Source organism: Amphibalanus amphitrite, unplaced genomic scaffold, assembly GCF_019059575.1.
Source record: "Amphibalanus amphitrite isolate SeventyFive unplaced genomic scaffold, NRLGWU_Aamphi_draft 000272F_arrow, whole genome shotgun sequence".
NCBI classification, from domain to species: Eukaryota; Metazoa; Arthropoda; class Thecostraca; order Balanomorpha; family Balanidae; genus Amphibalanus; species Amphibalanus amphitrite.
The window spans coordinates 692,279-712,056 of NW_024881767.1; the positions used below are offsets into that span (position 1 = coordinate 692,279).

Sequence of the window (19,778 nt, forward strand, 5' to 3'; positions counted from 1 at the left end):
CTCATATCGTCATGAATTTCGACCTACCCTCAAAAGTATTCATGCGTTATTCGAACAGCAATTAGGCAAATTGCAAGCTCGCCACAGAGCACAAATCACTTTTAATTCTTGTAGTGCTCTTTGTATGTAAGGCATGTAGGTGATTGGTAAATTCCTTTTTAATGACCTCCTTACAAATTATTTATGTTTTTGATGTATTTAGCTTGATACAAATTTTCGGCCACGGGCCTTGATCACATATCAGTTTAAACACAGACACGAAAAACACACAGACACCAATGCAGTTACAGTTTTGCCAGTTTTTTTTTCAGTTTCTGTACAACTTCGCGTGATAAAAAAGCACAATATACCTACAGTTCTAAGGAATATGTTAGATGGGCCCAATAAAAACGATCATAGACAACCTAATAGGTCAAAAATTAACTTTAAATTCGTTTTCGTATTCGATTCATTCATCTACTTTTCAACGTTCACTCATGTACATGCACATAAAACCCGATAACTACATAATGTACCACGATGATACATTTCGATTCAGTTGCGGCTTTAGCTTTCGGATTTGTAGCGACTCACTTATCTTTCGGTGTGGATGGTCGCCGGTTTTTTGAATGATTTCCACCGTTAGAGGAATTACACCCCTTTGAAGTTCTAATTCTCTGTGAGCCGATCTAAAGTGATCACCAATGGGTGTGTCTCGGGTCTTGTTCTTGGCGCTTAAGACATGCTCATTAAAACGTAGCCTAATAGGCCGTTTTGTCTCGCCCACATATGTTACTTCTTCTCCACCTTTCTGGCAGACGCTACATGTGATTCTATACACTACACCTGCGGTTAGGCACTTCCCTTTCAATCCCGACTCACAAGTATTGCAAACTCGCGACCCTGCTGGGCACTTGGGATGGGAGAGGGCAGAACGTGTGAGGCGGCTTTTCAATGTGTTCTTGCTTTGCCAGGCTACTCGCAAGTTTAAATCAGTTTTTCTCACGATGGCATTGACTTTGGCACAGACGGTCTCGTCGATATATGGTAGAGTCAGGTACCCGTCTAGCTGCTGTACTTGCTGCTTTTTGTGGTGCCGGTGCTCTCCATTTGTCGTCGGATGTGTCTCTGCTCGAGTAGCCTCTCGTTGCAGCCTCCGCACCAACTGTTTTCTGTAGCCATCGTGAGAAAAACTGATTTAAACTTGCGAGTAGCCTGGCAAAGCAAGAACACATTGAAAAGCCGCCTCACACGTTCTGCCCTCTCCCATCCCAAGTGCCCAGCAGGGTCGCGAGTTTGCAATACTTGTGAGTCGGGATTGAAAGGGAAGTGCCTAACCGCAGGTGTAGTGTATAGAATCACATGTAGCGTCTGCCAGAAAGGTGGAGAAGAAGTAACATATGTGGGCGAGACAAAACGGCCTATTAGGCTACGTTTTAATGAGCATGTCTTAAGCGCCAAGAACAAGACCCGAGACACACCCATTGGTGATCACTTTAGATCGGCTCACAGAGAATTAGAACTTCAAAGGGGTGTAATTCCTCTAACGGTGGAAATCATTCAAAAAACCGGCGACCATCCACACCGAAAGATAAGTGAGTCGCTACAAATCCGAAAGCTAAAGCCGCAACTGAATCGAAATGTATCATCGTGGTACATTATGTAGTTATCGGGTTTTATGTGCATGTACATGAGTGAACGTTGAAAAGTAGATGAATGAATCGAATACGAAAACGAATTTAAAGTTAATTTTTGACCTATTAGGTTGTCTATGATCGTTTTTATTGGGCCCATCTAACATATTCCTTAGAACTGTAGGTATATTGTGCTTTTTTATCACGCGAAGTTGTACAGAAACTGAAAAAAAAACTGGCAAAACTGTAACTGCATTGGTGTCTGTGTGTTTTTCGTGTCTGTGTTTAAACTGATATGTGATCAAGGCCCGTGGCCGAAAATTTGTATCAAGCTAAATACATCAAAAACATAAATAATTTGTAAGGAGGTCATTAAAAAGGAATTTACCAATCACAGAGCACAAATCCTTTAAGAGATAGTCCTTGTTTGAAACATATGCTCATTGGATATTCAAGAAGGTTGCTCCTAAATATTGTGGTTCTAGCTTCAAAAACATGGATGTTATGAATGCCGATAGGTTTCGCGAGGCTACACCGGCCGGATCGCCCACTGTGCAGCGGTTGCTGAGATATAAGCCTCTCAAAAGCGTTACAGGCCGGGCCCTCAAATTTGGTACACGGTTGGAGACCAGTTAGTAGGGTGCCGTGCAAAAGTCATTTTGGACCCCGTTTGCACGTGCGCCCGTGCAGAATGCCGCTTCCAGATCTCAGGAACGGCTGGGCCGATTGCGTTCAAATTTGGCACACCGCTAGCGACCGGTTAGAAGGGTGCTTTGCCGCTTTGCGCAAGCCCGTCGGAAGCACCCTCTCGCCCTTCCGCACGTGCCAGGCTCACTATCTCGCTCGCTAGTTCTTCGCCCAAAAGGCGTTTTACTGGTTACGAGCGAGCGAGCGCAGCGAGCGAAGCGAAGTCTTTTCAATATAAGGGAAAAATCTCAGTATGAGCGGCCCGGCCTGTAACGCTTTTGAGAGGCTTATATCTCAGCAACCGCTGGACCGATTGCCCTGCGGTCTTTTTTGCTGGGTAGCCCCATCCCTTCTACCCCGTAATTGACTACTTTTGATACATCTCAGTGACCGTCGTGGCACGTGCCACGTGAAAAGTCAAGGGTGTTCAAGCAGTTTTGCAAAAGTAGTGATTTTGAGAGGCCCATATCTCAGCAGCGGCTTGAGCGATTGTCTTGCGGTAATTTTTATAGGGTAGCTGCATCCCTTCTACCAAAGGTCGGATACTCTTGATCTATGTGAGTGACCCCCAGTGCACGTGCAAAATACAACAATAAGAGGTGTCAAATTTGTTCCCATTTCAATAACTCGGTAATTACTGGGGCGATTTCGCTGAAACTTGGCATACAGGTAGGCACCCACCAGGCAATGCATTCCCATGTGTTGCGGTTAGGGTGCTACTGCACGTGCGCACGTGCAGGGGGCGCTTCCAGATCTCGAGAACGGCTGGGCCGATTGCGCTCAAATTTGGTACACGGCTGGGGACCGGTTAGGAGGGTGCCGTGCAAAAGTCAGTTTGGACCCCGTTTGCACGTGCGCACGTGCAGAACGCCGCTTTCAGATCTCAGAAACGGCTGGGCCGATTGCGCTCAAATTTGGCACACCGCTAGCGACCGGTTAGAAGGGTGCTTTGCACAAGTCCGTTGGAAGTACCCTCTCGCCCTTCCGCACGTGCAGGGCTCACTATCTCGCTCGCTCGTATTGAAAAGACTCACTTCGCTCGCTGCGCTCGCTCGCTCGTAATAACGGGAAAATCTCAGTATTAGCGGCCCGGCCCGGCCCGGCCTGTAACGCTTTTGAGAGGCTTATATCTCAGCAACCGCTGGACCGATTGGCCTGCGGTCTTTTTTGTTGGGTAGCCCCATCCCTTTTACCCCGTAATTGACTACTTTTGATACATCTTAGTGACCGTCGTGGCACGTGCCACGTGAAAAGTCAAGGGTGTTCAAGCTATTTTGCAAAAGTAGTGATTTTGAGAGGCTCATATCTCAGCAGCCGCTAAGGCGATTGTCTTGCGGTAATTTTTGTAGGGTAGCTGCATCCCTTCTACCAAAAATAGGATACTCTCGATGCATGTGGGTCACCCCCAGTGCACGTGCAAAATACAACAATAAGAGGTGTCAAATTTGTTCCCATTTTAATAACTCGGTAATTACTTGGGCGATTTCGCTGAAACTTGGCATACAGGTAGGCACTCACCAGGCAATGCATTGTCATGTGCTGCGGTTAGGGTGCTACTGCACGTGCGCACGTGCAGGGGGCGTTTCCAGATCTCGAGAACGGCGGGGCCGATTGTGCTCAAATTTGGTACACGGCTGGGGACCGGTTAGTAGGGTGCCGTGCAAAAGTCAGTTTAGACCCCGTTTGCACGTGCGCTTGTGCAGAATGCCGCTTCCAGATCTCAGGAACGGCTGGGCCGATTGCGTTCAAATTTGGCACACCGCTAGCGACCGTTTAGAAGGGTGCTTTGCACAAGCCCCGTTGTATATATATATATATATATATATATATATATATATATATATATATATATATATATATATATATATATATATATATATATATATATATATATATGCTTTCTAGGTTGAGGCTTATTCTTAAACAATCGCATATTATATCTTATTGCATTTATTAATTTAGAAAAAGTTTTAGAGTGGTTTGTTTTTATTTCATGTTTCATACACAAACAGCTATTGAAAACAGTTCGGTTATTAACCCTCGCCCGTATAGGGGGGGGGGGTCGAACGGACCCCCCCCCCATGGTTTTTCGCGAATAACTCGCGTAAAAAGCGGCCGATCGCGACGAAACTTTCAGTACCCTCGCGTTGATCAATTTTACACCTACCCTGAAAATTTCATGACCCTGACCCCAATGACCTTTGACCTGTGACCTACTTTTCGAGACCATGTTTGGCCGGAATCGCGATTCGGCGTATGTCGGCTCGCATTAGCCGCGCGTTTGCAGTCTTTTCGTGGTTTCAAGCGTCCAAACATGTGATATGATGTTGCCCCCATGCATTAGGGTTGGTGTCAAGGTCACCTGAAGGTCAGGTCAGGTCATTGACCTTTGGTGACCTCGGTTCACTTTTTCGAGTTTTACATGTTTCTAGGCCAGTTTTTGGAGCTGAATTCGAATTTAGCAACCATATGAACATTTACGAAGTAGTTTTGGTGCCTTCGTAACATGTTACGAAGCTGTCAGAGGCGGCTGACACCTACTACGAATACCCGGCAGGACCCCTACTGATTGACCTGACCTGACCTGACCCGACCTGGACTAAATGCGTAAAGACATCATCTGTGATCAAAACTAACATGATATTCGTGATCAGCACCCCGAAAAACCCCATAGCAGCCACACTTTACGACGTTCTAACAGGTCCCGATTTTCCCGCCTTTGGGGTCATTGACCTGACCTGCAAGGTCAACCAGTGACCTAGGACCTTAAAATTAGGTATCATCGGCTTCCTCTCGTCATGGGCAACACGCTCGTTTTTTCCGCGAAGCTCTAGCTCGATCAGGGGCGAAACGGCAAGGGGGGGTCCAACGGACCCCCCCCCCCTTATACGTTCGCGGCTGGAAAAACACCAATACGGGCGAGGGTTAACCCATCATCACTTGAACTCTTGATTTTTTTGTGATGAACACTCGATACCTTATTTTTTGCATTTCAGAGGATGCAGAGATACCTAACAAATTCCTATCTTTCTAGTTGAGGTTTATTTGCCATTGGGTCTACAGTGCAGGGATATTTCTATCTCGCACTCCTCTGAGATGCAGAGATAAGAATTTGTTATCTCTGCATCCCTCTGAGATGCAAAGATAAGGTCTCGAGCTAGGGTTCATAACGAAAAATCAAGAGTTTAAGTGATGATGGGTCAATAACCGAACGACATTTTTAATGGTTGTTTATGGATGAAACTTATGAAATAAGAACAAACTACTCTGAATCTATTTTTACATGGATGAATGCATTTAAATATATTATTTTCTTAATTAAGAATAAACCTCAACATAGAAAGATATAGGATTCCTCATGGCTCACTCGTGGAAGATCGGATATCTTTTCCTCGCGTATTACAGAAAAACCTCGCTCCTTCGTCGCTCGGTTTTCAGTAACCCGCTTGGAAAAGATATCCTTATCTTCCAATCGGAGCCATGAAGAATCCTCTATATCTTTCTAGTTGAGGTTTATTTGCCGTTGGGTCTACAGTGCAGGGATATTTCTATCTCGCACTTCTCTGAGATGCAAAAATAAGGTCTCGAGGGTTCATAGCCAAAAATCAAGAGTTCAAGTGATAATGGGTCAATAACTGAACCATTTTAATGATTGTTTGTGTATGAAACATAAAAACAAACTGCTTTCAATCTATTTTACATAGATGAATGCATTTAAATGTAATATTGAATTAATTAAGAATAAACCTCAACATAGAAAGATATAGGATTCTTCATGGCTCAGTCGTGGAAGATCGGATATCTTTTCCTCGCGTGTTACAGAAAAACCTCGCTCCTTCATCGCCGCGGTTTTCAGTAACCCGCTTGGAAAATATATCCTTATCTTCCACTCGTAACCATGAAGAATCCTCCATATCTTTGCATCTCAGAGGGATACAGAGATAGCAAATTCTTATCTCTGCATCTCAGAGGGATACAGAGATAGCAAATTCTTATCTCTGCATCTCAGAGGAGTGCAAAATAAGCATATCCCTGCACTGTATATCCAATGGCAAATCAACCTCAACTAGAAAGATATCACCCACGCTTTAGTGCCCATCTTTTTATATATGTACATTTATCGAAAATTTCGTCATTGAATGGAAACGTAACTTACATGCTACAGCGATGCAAAGAGGGCTCACATATCTCTGGTTTCATCATTTTCTGCTGCCATGAACAAAAGGAAAATTATCAGAACAGCCGAGCAAACAGCAATTGCTAGAAACATAATAATTAATATGCAAAAAAAGGCCAAAATAACCTTTCGACACTGCAAGACAAATCTTTTAGCAGGCGCTTACGGTCAAGGCCATATTACGGTTCTATGATGCCACATAGGGAGGGCTCAGGAGACAGATGACGTCACGGGGTGTCAATGTGTTGTCGGTTTTTAGGACGTTGCTGTGCACTACATAATTTTTAGGCTGTAAGGTAGCCCAAAGGTTATTATCAAACTGCCTTAGAGGATAAAATCCTCGAAGAAAAATATTGGCGATGATTGGTAGACACCCGCTGACGTCATCTTTCAAGGTAACTGATGTAAACAAACAGCTAACCATTCTACCTCCTTTATACGGCCTTGGCTTTTAGGCACGTACTAATATTCGAAACATAATGTTAAAACACGTGCTGAGACGCCAAGTGACTTTGCTACCGAAAGAAAGCTAACCATGTTAACCCGCGCACCGACGGGGGGTATCCGCCCCCCTTTGAGGTTTTTCGTTAATAGCGCGGCGCGTAGCGCCGCGAAATTTGGTATGACTATTTTCTCATCAATTTTACACATGGTGTGCAAGTTTAAACCTCCTAACTTTAAAGGTCAGGTCACCAGGTCACTTTGAATGACCCAACCTCAAGTCACTTGTTTGCAACTTTGTCACCGTGTCAGAGCTACAGTAGATGAGGGAGCCCTTTGAAAGTCACAGGATGTTATAAGGTCATTGGCAGCTACAATTTGTATATCTCGGAATTTTGATATCGATGACCTAAGGTCAGGTTAACCTAACCATACATGACCTCATATGCGATCAACCTTCACTACTTTGAGGCCTGTTTTGCTGTTAGGCAGCTGTAAGGTCATGTGACGTCATCAAAGGTCACCAAAGTTTTTTTTGCCAATAACTCTTTACAGGAACGGGATACAGCCGCTCGGATGCTCTCATTGTGTTCAGCTCGTCAAGGCGCATCGAATGATATACATGATGACCTTGAGGTCACGTGACCTGAGGTCAACCTTTGATATTGAACTTTCGAGGTCAATATATATGTGATTCGATGCGAATTGACGAGAGGATCACGATGATGCCCTTAGATTGTTCCCAGCTTGTCTAAACCCGTATTGCCCCACTCCATTTCCCGTTTTACCCCGGGTGCGGGGCAAAACGGAAAAAGTGTTTAAAAAATCTTGCAGGAGAAGATCCGCAATTCAATTCTGGACTGGTAGCCAAATTTTCACATTACTATTATGTTTGCGGCGCAAGTTATTTGCGAAAAACAGGAGGGGTGGGCAAAAATCGCCCCCTTTCCACTGTGCCTGTTAAAAGTAAGATTTATTGCCCCTTTAATACCGGTGGTTCCCGAAAAAAATGGAAGTTTTTATTTTTCATCTAAAATGTCTTAGAACTATATTATCAATAAAATTATTTCCTCGACTGAAAACCAGGGCGATGCTGTTTTGTTTGATGCTAGGAGCGTCGGCTGGATGGTGCGCAGCAGCTCAGCGGGAGCCCGTCCTATATTACTGATTATATCACTGATTATGTCACCTGTAGTAAGTATGTGTAGCATGTGTGAGGTAGGTATGTTCCATAACGCGAGTGAAGGGGTGAGAGGCTCTGTAGGCCCCCTCCCTCACCCTTTGCCCCGAAACTTGTCCAGAAACTTGCCCTGAAACTTGTCCGAGCTTGCCCCGAAACTTGCCCCTTGTCCAGTTTCCAAATGGTCTTTGATAGCTCCGTTTTAGGATGGGAAAATGGCATATGCGGGCGAGGTTTAATAACGCGAATGGCCGGAGGGTGGGGTGAATACGCCCCTGGCGATTGGCTCCCATGGCACTCAGAAACAATGAGTTTACAAGGTAGGACGCCTCACACAATATGTCTCCCTGTGCCAAAGGTATTGAATCCAGGTCAATGTTTAGTCCTCATCCTGTGTCAATTTCTCGGCACCTGGCCTCCAAAATCAACCACACTCCCCTGCTGGGCAGGAGGCGCTCACACGCCACGATATCCAGATTGTTTACCTAATTCAGTTCAAACACCACCCTGTCCCCACCCACGTCTCTAATTGGTCAGCTCCCCACTGATGAGCACCAACGACTGGTCGGAGCCGTTGTTAAAGGTAGACTGCCACCTTTTTTCCACAAAACGGTTTTCACTAGAGCTGAGCCACCTATGTCCCAGACTGAAGTCGGTTTTCCGAAATTCGAACCCGTTTGCGAGAAATCGGAGACCAAAGTTCAGTTTGATGCCATTTTTTAGTCCAAGAAAACCGACATCTCTACTGTTTATCGATAACTTTGAAACATTAATTTTCTTATCTTTTGGTAAATATATGTCAAAACTTTGATTGTTTCTAGATCAGAGAAGAATTTTGGAGTGTCAAAATAAAAGTTAAACTTATATATTCAGTAGTTCATTTTTTCCAAAAAAGTGTGGGAAATGGGGTTTAACATGGGCCAGACCCATTCCAAATGAGCCATGATTTTTAAATGTTTTACGAACTTAAATGCAAAATAAATTAAACATGGCCAATTACTTATGAAATCATATATTAGTAAATCATAAAATACCTTACTTTTTCAAATAAAATGTAATAATCTTATGACCTTGAAGTCTAGTGATGTGTAAACATTGTCGCTAGACATTAACCGATTGATAATTGTATGATAATCGACAATTTTTTTCGCGATTCACGTGATGATACTTTGTCAGGTGAATTACAAAATTTTGTTTTGTCCAGGGAATAAATCATAGGCCGATCTGAGAAAACTTTTTGAAGGTGGTAGTCTTCCTTTAACTGTCTGTTCACCGGTCGGCCCGGCCGTCATCGGTCAGCTCCCCGGTGAGGCAGCACCATCCGGCCGCCACCGCGCCACCAGCACCCGTGACCCTGACCCTGGGCGGACCCGCAGGCGCGCGGTACACAGCCGACTCGAGGCAGCAGGGTCGATAAACGGGGCGGGACAATTTGCCTCCATCGACCGGACTGCGTCCACAGTCATCACCACAAAACAACAATTGGTATCGGTTATTAAGGTCAAATTGTTTGATTTTCTATGGGTGGGTATGGGTAAAATTCGGCACACAGCTGGCGGTAAGATTCTGAAAACAGCTGGTGGAGAGATTCTGAGCACAGCTGGAGGAAATATTATTTGCTCGACTGTGCTTCGTATGGGTGGAACACCTTTGAAGTGGTGTGGAACACCATGGCAGCGAGCCAGCTGCGCCGCGGAGGGAAGCGCCAACTGCTGGGCGTGCGGCACGTCGCACAGGTAAGTACGTACCTTCTGTGAGGCAGTCTGAGACCGCTGCGGATTTCGGGCCGAGCGGGTCCGCCAGGTTCCTGCCACACTCGCTGTCTGACGGCCGTGCGACCAGCCGTGGTCCCGGTTACACGTCATCGGTGCAAAGATAACAAAACCACCCGCTAGGTCACCGAGGCCAATCGCCGATGGTGTACCGACGTGGAACCTTCATTGAGAAGTACGAAGCGTAGTATGTCGACCACCCATGTAAAGCTCTCCTCTGAGCCGGAATGAGTAAGACCTCGGTCAGAGTGAGGACATGTACGCCATTCCTATAAAATACACCACCTGGAAGCTGCCGCCGACAGCCGCCACCGGCCCTGTCTCCGCCTTCCAAGCCGCGTCACGGGTGACCCTGCCATTACCCACAGGGGCACGTGTCGCGACCGGCGACCGGCTCGGACGCACGCCATCGGCAGCGGCGCTGTGTACCCACTCCGTGTGTATCTGTATGTACCTACACCCGGCGGCCGCCTCGGCTCTGATACGGCCCTAGTGCTGGGGGAGAGGCGTGTGTACATTATGTATGTGTGTGTGTAGTGTGCATGTTTGTGTCGAGTGTCCAGCTATTCTCCGTATGACACCTGCGCTGAGTATGTAGATCCATCCTATTACAGACGGCATACGGACATGCTCTGTACGAGGCTAACGACGAACGAACACGAATAGTCTGACTGGTCTGACCAGCAGCCGCTGAAGATAGGTCGCCATCCCGCGAGCGCTGACTTACGACCGAGGATCCAGCACGGCAGGTGGGTGTGCTCGCCTCTTGTACTACCAGTTCAGTGCTGCTATTCGGGCCATTTGCTGGATGGTGTTCCGGCTAGATCTGCCTGCCAGACGCCGATAAGGACGGGCGCAGTTCACCCGTTCCCGGCCCCAGTGGGCACTGATGAGCGCTGCACAAGGACGGTCTCTAGTTTCACCTCAGCTGAAGGTCGTCGCCGGGCGTTGCCGCCGGCAGGCGGTTCCCGGAGTCGGTCGGCGGCAGCTCGGACTCACGATCACGGAGCCACTTGCCGTGGTGGCCCGAGCGGGCCCTGCGCTCTTGGCATTGGCGAAACAAACATCTCATCCCACTCTCTCGTCCAGATTATCTTTAGATCCCGGGCCTGGTAATGGTCAGCGCACTCATTACGTCTCAGAACCTAACAGTCAACTGGAAAAACTGGCAAACTGTTGAGGTGCTGACCTGACCGAAAGAGGTCTTCTTGTATGTAGGTCGATGGCGCAGTTAAAATATCTCCCATTGGCATATGCGTAATTTAGAGATCGCACAATTGACCTGCCCTTAGGTCATCGACGTCATTTTAAAGAACTAATTGAACTGCGTATTTTCATGTGTTTAATTTGCAATTTGCATAAACTTTTGATTTTTGGCGATTTTTCAAACATTTACCATTTTTTGACGAAAAAAAAGCCACGTAGTTACATCATTAAAATCGATATATCTCTAAAAGTTATTAGAAAATTTGCCTAAAAAAATTGACAAAAGCCGTCAAATTGATCCAGGGGAAGGTACACGAAGTTGTAAGTTGATACCGTAAGCGGTTCGTGAGTTATTCGTGAAAAACGGATGGGGGTCGGATCCGACCCCCCCCCCTCCCCTCCAGGCGGTCGCGGGTTAACCGCTGGAAGTTTCAAAGCAATCGTTCATTCACTTAAGCTGTGGTTAGCATTTGAATCTTCCTTGGGGTTAGGCTATTTGACGTGACCTGGTCACCTGATGGTGGCCAAACATTAAATGACCTGGGTCGCAAGTTGTAGTTTAGGCAAAAAACAAATAGCTGAAATAAACCATGACAAAACGTCAGCGATTGCGTTAATAATTCGCTTAAATTGGCGAATGGTAAGCATAGCGGACCTAAAACGTTTTCCCCCAACCCGTCTCTCATGGGCGTCGAAACCGGGGGGGACGGGGGGGACGCGTCCCCCCCAGTCGAGGAATCCGGGGGGGACGTCCCCCGCAAAAATATCCTCATGAATGATTAAAAAAGTGATCAACGAAATTGGTGTATTGTCGTTTTGGGATGAAATTGCGGATACCTACTCGTATACAAATTGAATCATGCGAATTGCTGACACTGCACTTGCTTGCAGGGCTGCGGAGTAGATTGATTTTGGTAGCTCTGACTCCGGCTTTTAAAAAATCGCTCGGAGTCCCCACCCCATCTCCGATCACGGCATCCCTCGGCCCGCATCGGAGTGAAAAACATGTGATGTGATGCTTTTGTCTCTTTGAACATTTCTTGGCACGTTAAAAGATAACATTACCTACGAGGTGCAGCTCTGGACTGTCCGTCCCAGGTCCTCGATAGGGAGCCAAAGCTCCAGTTGTAGGGGCGACCATATTCAACAAGGGCTGAAGATCTGTCCCAAAGTCTCAAGCTTGCAAAGACCACACATTTTATGTAGGATATTCGTAATAGTCAAGACCTTCAGCTCACTCTCAAACGGCCCTCTTCCCGTTCAAGGCCATCCGACAGCAGAAGGTCTCACCATGTCCTTTGAACGCTTGATGCTTGAGGGTGAGAGGACCTCGTCCTGGTCTGAGAGAGCCCAGGAGGATGTAATACTCAGTATGGTCCTACATTGGTCTTACCATGACCCGGCCTTCAATCACCACAGCCAACAGAATCTCCAGCTTTTATCCGACCCATCCTCGGGGATGACGTTGACTCTGACTTCAGAGTTGAAGTCTGGTACGACTTTGGTGACTCCAACTCCGTATCCGACCAAAACCGTCGACTACGACCGAAGTCGACTCCGACCCCGCGGTCCTGCAGCTACACTGCACAGAGTTTCAAACTTCTTGGAAATAAGCTGTACCTATGGTTGACAGAGGACCACACGATTTTTTAGAGGCAGGGCTGCTGGACTTGGTGACCAGATCCTAACTGTCCTGGTATCAAACTTATTACTCGGGATGCAAAATTTATGCGTTTTGGGACTGTTTTGCAAAGAGTTTTTGCCAATTTTCGCGGCGCTTCGCGCCGCCAATTCATGCACAGATAGAAAAGAGTGTGACTAATAACGCCTCCACGCGAGAACATGAGAACATGTGTATTGTGTATGCGTTATAAGTAGTGCATAGGCCTGAAATTGTACGGTAACTAGCTTTTGGGTTTTTAGTCAGCCAATCCGTCCCCCCCAGTCAAAAATCCGTGGCGACGCCCCTGCCGTCTCTGCGGCATAGATAAGACCTTTGAATTCACCGACTACTTTTTGAAGGCAGATTCTGACTCTCAATCACTAAGCCTGTCCTTACGGCTCTAACAGAAAAGCAATTAACCTTGCCCAGGTCTCTGCTAGGGGCTTTTTCCTCGTGACAGGTCGTTCAATGGTATCTAATAATGTTTACCCAGAACTAATCCATCTGACCGACCCACGCCGGTCCCTCCTTGGAAGCTGCATTCAGTACACTGTGACCAGCAGCCCATGGCGACCCGTACTTTATCAACAAACTGCCGACTTTCTGGCGACTACACGCCAGCCGCGCATTTCCCTAATGGAGCGGGCCGAGCGGGCCGCCTACGTGCAGTGGTCTGCGTGGCGCCTGCCGGAGAGCTCTGCCACGTGCGGCGCACTGGCTGCAGCTCGCCCACGGACTATCACACCTTGTAACGAACTGTCTGTGGCGGAAAACTATCTAACTGGCATTATTCTCGCTTTGTTGTGATATAGTCACAAACAATGAACACATCATTGTTACTTTCATGAAAAACGTTTCCATTGCAATGAAATTGTTAAGTTATTTCTTTGATTCTGAGCGCAAATGAAATGAGTCTGAAAAGAGCATAGCTGTTACCCGAAAACATGTAACTGGTAATGAAATAGTCGTTATAATATCCATTTACGTCCACGTCGTTGATGAATTATTCATGACTGCCCGCATCCTCAGCAAAGGAAGTCTTCAAAAACAAAACAGCTCTCTAAAATGACGCAATTATCGGCTCAAGGTCAGAAATCAGATTTGCACATCTGCGAAGTTTAACTTTCTCCCGTACTCGGCTTTCTTCATCGTTCAACGTAGAACGGGGTCGGCCGGACCCTCAAACCTCAGCCGTTTGACCCTTGTTGAACTTCACCTTTGCAAAGAACCTATCGTGCTGCTCATGACAACATTGTAGTTTTACCCTTGACCTGACCTGTGACTTACTGAGGCAGAAATAATGCGCTCCAAAGATCCGTCTTGTTGAGACCTTCCAACTACTGTTTGCCAGTTCTTCTACGAACATCTGTTAACCCTATTAGTGGCAGCCGGCAGGCTCCTGGCTACCCCTATTAGTGGCAGGGGGGCTGTTTACGACCCCCCCTTGATATCTCGAGATCTAACGGGCCGATTTTCAAAATTCAAACGGCATTCGATTTCGCTCAACGTGATCTACATTTCAAAAAATAAAGATTAAGAAAATGTCAATGTAGAGGGGGTAAAATGTCAATGTAGAGGGGGTAAAAACGGGCAAATTGCAGATACATTTTAGACTGTTTATCACGGCCAATTTTCTGAACCAATCTTAACCCATTAACGCCCGTAATTCCCCAGGGAACGCACACGAATGCCCATTTGCCGATTTAGAGGTAATGGTCCCCTAAGGGTACCATGTGAGTTTGGTAAATGTGCGAAATTTAGAAATATCCTTTTTTGAAGTGGTACCTTTTGGTACCACTGGGCGTTAATGACATCATTTTTTCGCAAAAACATGCATTTTAGCAGCATACAAGATATGTTTGCCAAGAAGACTTTGCAGCTCATTCGTGAAAATCAGAATATAAGACGACATACTGATCGGCAATATTATGGCAAACGCTCGCCGCTTATGTTTTTCAAGTTGTCTGGTTATGACGTCATTACTGCATGTTTTGCCTAATTGCCATAAACGTCAATGCTATTATTCACCTGGTAGTGGGTCGGTCTAGTGAAGAACTGTACTGTTTCAAGCAAGGCTGCGGAGTCGATGAATTTTCAGTGACTGACTCTGACTCCAACTCAGACTTTTACATTTCAACACCGACTCCGACTCAGACTCCAGGCATGATTGTCGACTCCGACCGACTCTAACTCATACTCCATCTCCGCAGTCCTGGCATGTCTGCGGAGTCGCGGGATTTTCGGCGACTCGAACTCCAGCTCCGGCTTCCACAATCGACTCCGACTCTGACTCCGACTTCAGTTAGATATATCGACTCCGACCGACTCCCGACTCAGATTCTGCAGCCCAGGTTTCAAGTCTTGTAGGGTTGTTTATTTTCCTAAGATGCACAAATATCTTTATACAAGTGACAAAACTAACGGTTTTCTTAAAGCCATTACCAGCAACCACCCTACATTTTGTGTTAATTTTTCTTTCAAAATTATGAAAATAAACATGAAGCCCATTGTTCAAGATACAGCACAGTCTGTAGTTACAGTTCGTGCACTGCAAGACACGCGCTATAACCTATTAAATCTAATCCAGCAACCAACGAGACAGATCTCCAAAATGGACTTCAGCCGGATAGTACAGTGCTGCTTGCGCAGAGGCACACGTTGCAGCAGTCAACACGTCATGTTTCTAGGCTCTAGCCGTTATACTTCTCCATGTACGTCTCCGGGCAGAGCGCCACGCGCCACTTGCCACAGATGACTCTAGTGACAGCCACGTCAGTACAATGCATACGCCTTCATGGCGGAGCCTACTCTAATCCAGTGTCTGCATCAGTCGCGGCGTATGCAGCATTATCAGGTGCACGTACCAAGCAGCAGGTCTGCAGGAACTCATCTGTCACTACGATCCGCATCAATATTTCCTCCGTATGCTACCACACAAACTGCACTGGGATGTGACGCCGTTACCCACATCTTCCTGAACAACAGCAACAGCCTTCCTAAACAACACGATGATCTCAAAACCGTGTCCCTTCCCCTCCCCCCAAGCAATAGGTATTCATTTGGGGCCTTGACCACATGTCTGCTCCGCAGGGGTACCCGCAATAATACCAGCGATTACAGGGCAAGCATCCTATCCAACATCAATGCGTCACGTCAGCGGTGAATGACCAAGCAGCAATGAATGCATCAGTTTCAAGCGGCGAGGGCGACGAAGGCACTCCCCTCTTCGATCTCTTTTTAGATTCTATTTGCCGTAAACTGCACACCGTCCCTGAGAAACGTTACGCGAACGACTCGCAGTCTACACAGGCGCCCCTTTTCGCATAGAGACGCCCCCATGGGTTACCTAGGTGCCCCCCTCTTTCGCATGTGGGCGAAAGTGGGGCGCCGCTTTAGACCTAGCAGGCGCCCCTCGTTCCCACTGAGGCGCCCCTATGGGCTTCACAGGCGCACCTCTTTCTGTATGCCTCAGAGCCGTTCATCTTTGGGATGCAGTGGCCAAGCTTTCGTATGGAAGTTCGACTTTGACCTTTATGGGCGCTCCTTTTGCATGGCGGCGCCCCTTTTGCATGTTGGTGCCCCTACATATACTATGGGCCTCATGGACCTCAGAGGCACTCCTATAGGCTTCACGGGTGCCCCTCTTTCGCATGCACGTGCTCCTATGGGCATCAAAGTCGCTCCTATGGACATCCTCATTTGCATTGAATCGCCCCTATGAACTTTATATGCGCCTCTCTTTTGCATATAGGGGCCACTATGGCCTCACAGGCGCTCCTCTTACGCACCCAATTTCTTTAGGCGATAGCGTCCCCTTGAGGGATGGCGCCCCAAATGGCAATTTGTCCGCATCACTCCGTTGAACATTGTTACGCGTCTGCACATACTGCACACGCATGAAATAGCGAAAAAACGCTTAGCTTAACGCCCAGTGGTACCAAAAGGTACCAACAATAATTCTGTCCCTAGGGACGCCAGGATTCATGACGAAACATCGGATTTTCTGCTTAACTGCAGCTACAAGCTCTTAATCTTTAATGTAAACACACTTTGGCTAGAAAAATATTCACAGACAAGCAAATACAAACGTTTCCTTCTCCCGACGTCAGCCAGTGACTGTGGCGCCTCGAAACACTCCTCGCTTTTCTGCACCTCACACGAAGTTCTTCTTAGCAGCACGTTATTTTTACCCAACAGCATATCCGGAAAGGAGACGATTATCCAATGACAGAATCTACGTGGCGAAAAAACGTATGGTCTCAACGCAGCAAGCCAAAATGTGCGTTGGTACCTTTTGGTACCGCTGGGCGTTAATGGGTTAACGCAACTTTTGCCGATCGATAGAGAATGAACCAGGAGTTCACATGGATCCTAAAAATATGCATTTTCGAAAATCATAGGCGGATACAGATCATTGAGATTGGGGGTACACAAAAAGTATAGTAAATAAGGTTTTTGTTGGTACTGTTTCTGGAAAGGGTGGTAATGGTCTTGTTATGTTACAATTTTCTTATGAAAGAACGACTACAATTGTATTGGTCATGCATAGGCGGTGTCAGGGCACCTATGTTGGGAGGTAAAACATAACCCCCCTTTTTGGACGCCTGGATCCGCCTATTATAGCAAAAACGTGTCAAAAGAGGATGCACAATAATTTTGTGTATGTTATCACATGATACCTTTCATTCACTGTTCGTAAAACTGGTGCATACAGTTATAATACATCAGCATCGTGATCTTCGCCCAAATGACTCGCATATACGAATAGGACTCCCCAATTCCCAGTGCTCTGGAGCCGCCCCTGGTAAAGTAATGAACTTGAAATTTTCAGGGAATGTGCCTAATTTAGTTTTAGGAAAAGTCAGAAAATTTCAGCATCGTAGCTTCAGCGGTTTCGGAGATATTCCCGAAAAACCTTAGGGGTGGATAAAAATAACCCCCCCTGCCACTAATAGGGTTAAGCTCATCTATTACAACCAACACTGGGGCAAAAATCTAGCCCCCCCCCCCCTTCCCCCTCAGCGGTGCGCGTTCGGCTCATTACCTCAGCGGGGCGCGGGTTACCAGTCGATGGTCTCTATACAGTGACTCACTGAGGCGGAGCAGTCGGCCGTGAACAAATAAGACTGACGCCTTTCCACCCTAAAATGGCGCTGCTTGATCAAAGCACTTTGGTGGCTTTGCAATATCGCTAATGCAGCTTTTCCAATAATGCGTCAATGATAACCTTCCTGGTTATTTTGTACCTACAACACCAGCAAATCAAACATGTCGACGGCGGCTGCGATGGCAAAATGGCTTGTCACATTGATGTCCGGCGGCGACATCACTCACCTGATGTGCATCAGCGTGTGGACGGACGTCATGGTGCCGAGGCCGACGAAGAAGGCGTTCATCTGGCAGAGGACGTCACCGAACACCCAGCGGCCGGCGATCAGCGTGACCAGCGCCACCGGCATGTCCAGCAGCGCCACCATCACGTCCGCCACCGCCAGGTTCATCAGGAACAGGTTGGTGCGCGTGCGCATCTGCCGGTGTCGGCAGATGGTGATGATGACCAGCGTGTTGCCCACCAGGCTGCACACGATGAATGTGGCCATCAGCGCGCTCATGGTGACCACGAACGCCGGATGGTAGTGGTGCTCGGCGACGTCCGGCACACTCGAGTTGGTCACCGCCGGCGCATCGGGCGCGACTGACGTGCTCTCACTCAGCTCCATACTGGTCGACTCTGGTTAGCTAAAGTCCCAATCTCCACTAGCCGTGAACTTAACTGTTACTTTTGAAGGGTTATTTAGACAAACATACACATTTGACTGTTTCCATAAATGCCAAAAACACATTTGACTGTTGAGCTTGAAATGGCGCTTTTCACTATTTTTCCCACTTTTCTCCTAAGAACGAAAAGTCATCTTCCAAGAAAAAGACAAGGCAAAAAATAACTCAGCAACACATTTGACGGTTCAAGACGATTGAAATACAATCAGCAGTTAAAATCCTGTTAGTAAAGCCCACAACACCACACCAGTGGGACCTGAATGGCTCAGCTCTCACACGTGTTTAACCCAGCTGTCTCAAGTGAGAGCCAGCGCAGCACTATCCAACACCCTCCACTCAGCGCCGGGCGCGCACTCCTCCCAGTCAGCTCCCAGCAGTGCTACTGATGCAGCGCCAACGAGCGAGTCGGCCCGGCCGGGCGGCCGCTGCGCGAGAGACTGTGCGGCGCGCGCACGTTGCGCCGCCGCAGCACGGCGGAGTGCGGGGTGCCCAACAGCGTTGGTCGAGGACGGGTCAGGAGCTCATCGCTTACCCTCGTGTCATTAGAGATCCGACGGCAAATGCGTTCAATGGAATTTGACGGAATTTCCCTGCTTTCTTTGCTTGAAAAGAAACGTAACCGATTTATGTTTTAAAGGCCTTTAATTAACCCTCGCCCGTATAAGGGGGGTCGATTGGACCCCCCCCCTCAGTTTTTCGTGAGTAACTCGAGTAAAAAGCGGCCGATCGCGACGAAACTTTCAGTACCCTCGCGTTAATCACTTTTACACCTACCCTGAAAAGTTTTTGACTCTGACGCAAACGACCTTTGACCTGTGGCCTACTTTTCGAGACTATGTTTGGCCGCAATCGCGATTCGGCGTATCTCGGCTCGCATAAGCCGCACGTTTGCAGTCTTTTCGTGGTTTCAAGCATTCAAACATGGGATATGATGTTGGTCCCCGGCATTAAGGTGGGTGTAAGATCACCGGAAGATCAGGTCAGGTCATTGACCTTTAATGAATTCGACTCACTTTTTCGAGTTTTACATGTTTCTCGGCTAAATTTTGGAGATGAATTTGAATTTAGCAACCATTTGAACATTTACGATGCACCATTGGTGCCTTCATAACATGTTAGGAAGCTGTCAGAGGCGGTTCCCAACTTCTATGAATACCCGGCAAAACCCTTAGGCACTGGCTGTTCTGACCTGGCCTAAATGCATGAAGATTTCATCTATGATGATAACTAACAATACTTTCGTGATCAGCACCCCGAAAAA

The 19,778-nt window shown here is 47.1% G+C and overlaps 1 protein-coding gene across 2 annotated transcripts in view; it reads right to left on the minus strand.

The window, feature by feature from the left end:
* Nucleotides 1–18,896, minus strand: part of LOC122387075 (melatonin receptor type 1A-like) — a 45,997-nt gene extending 27,101 nt beyond the window's left edge. Inside the window, exons 1-2 of one of the 2 annotated variants that reach the window (XM_043376905.1) lie at nucleotides 18,796–18,880; nucleotides 18,074–18,651 (exon numbers count right to left, since the gene is read on the minus strand). In XM_043376905.1, the coding sequence (XP_043232840.1) occupies nucleotides 18,074–18,459 (386 nt within the window). In that variant the 5' untranslated portion in view covers nucleotides 18,460–18,651; nucleotides 18,796–18,880. Of the gene's footprint in view, nucleotides 1–18,073 lie in introns of both variants that reach the window. The other variant, XM_043376904.1, reaches the window with a different exon arrangement.
* Nucleotides 18,897–19,778: the final 882 nt, after the last annotated feature.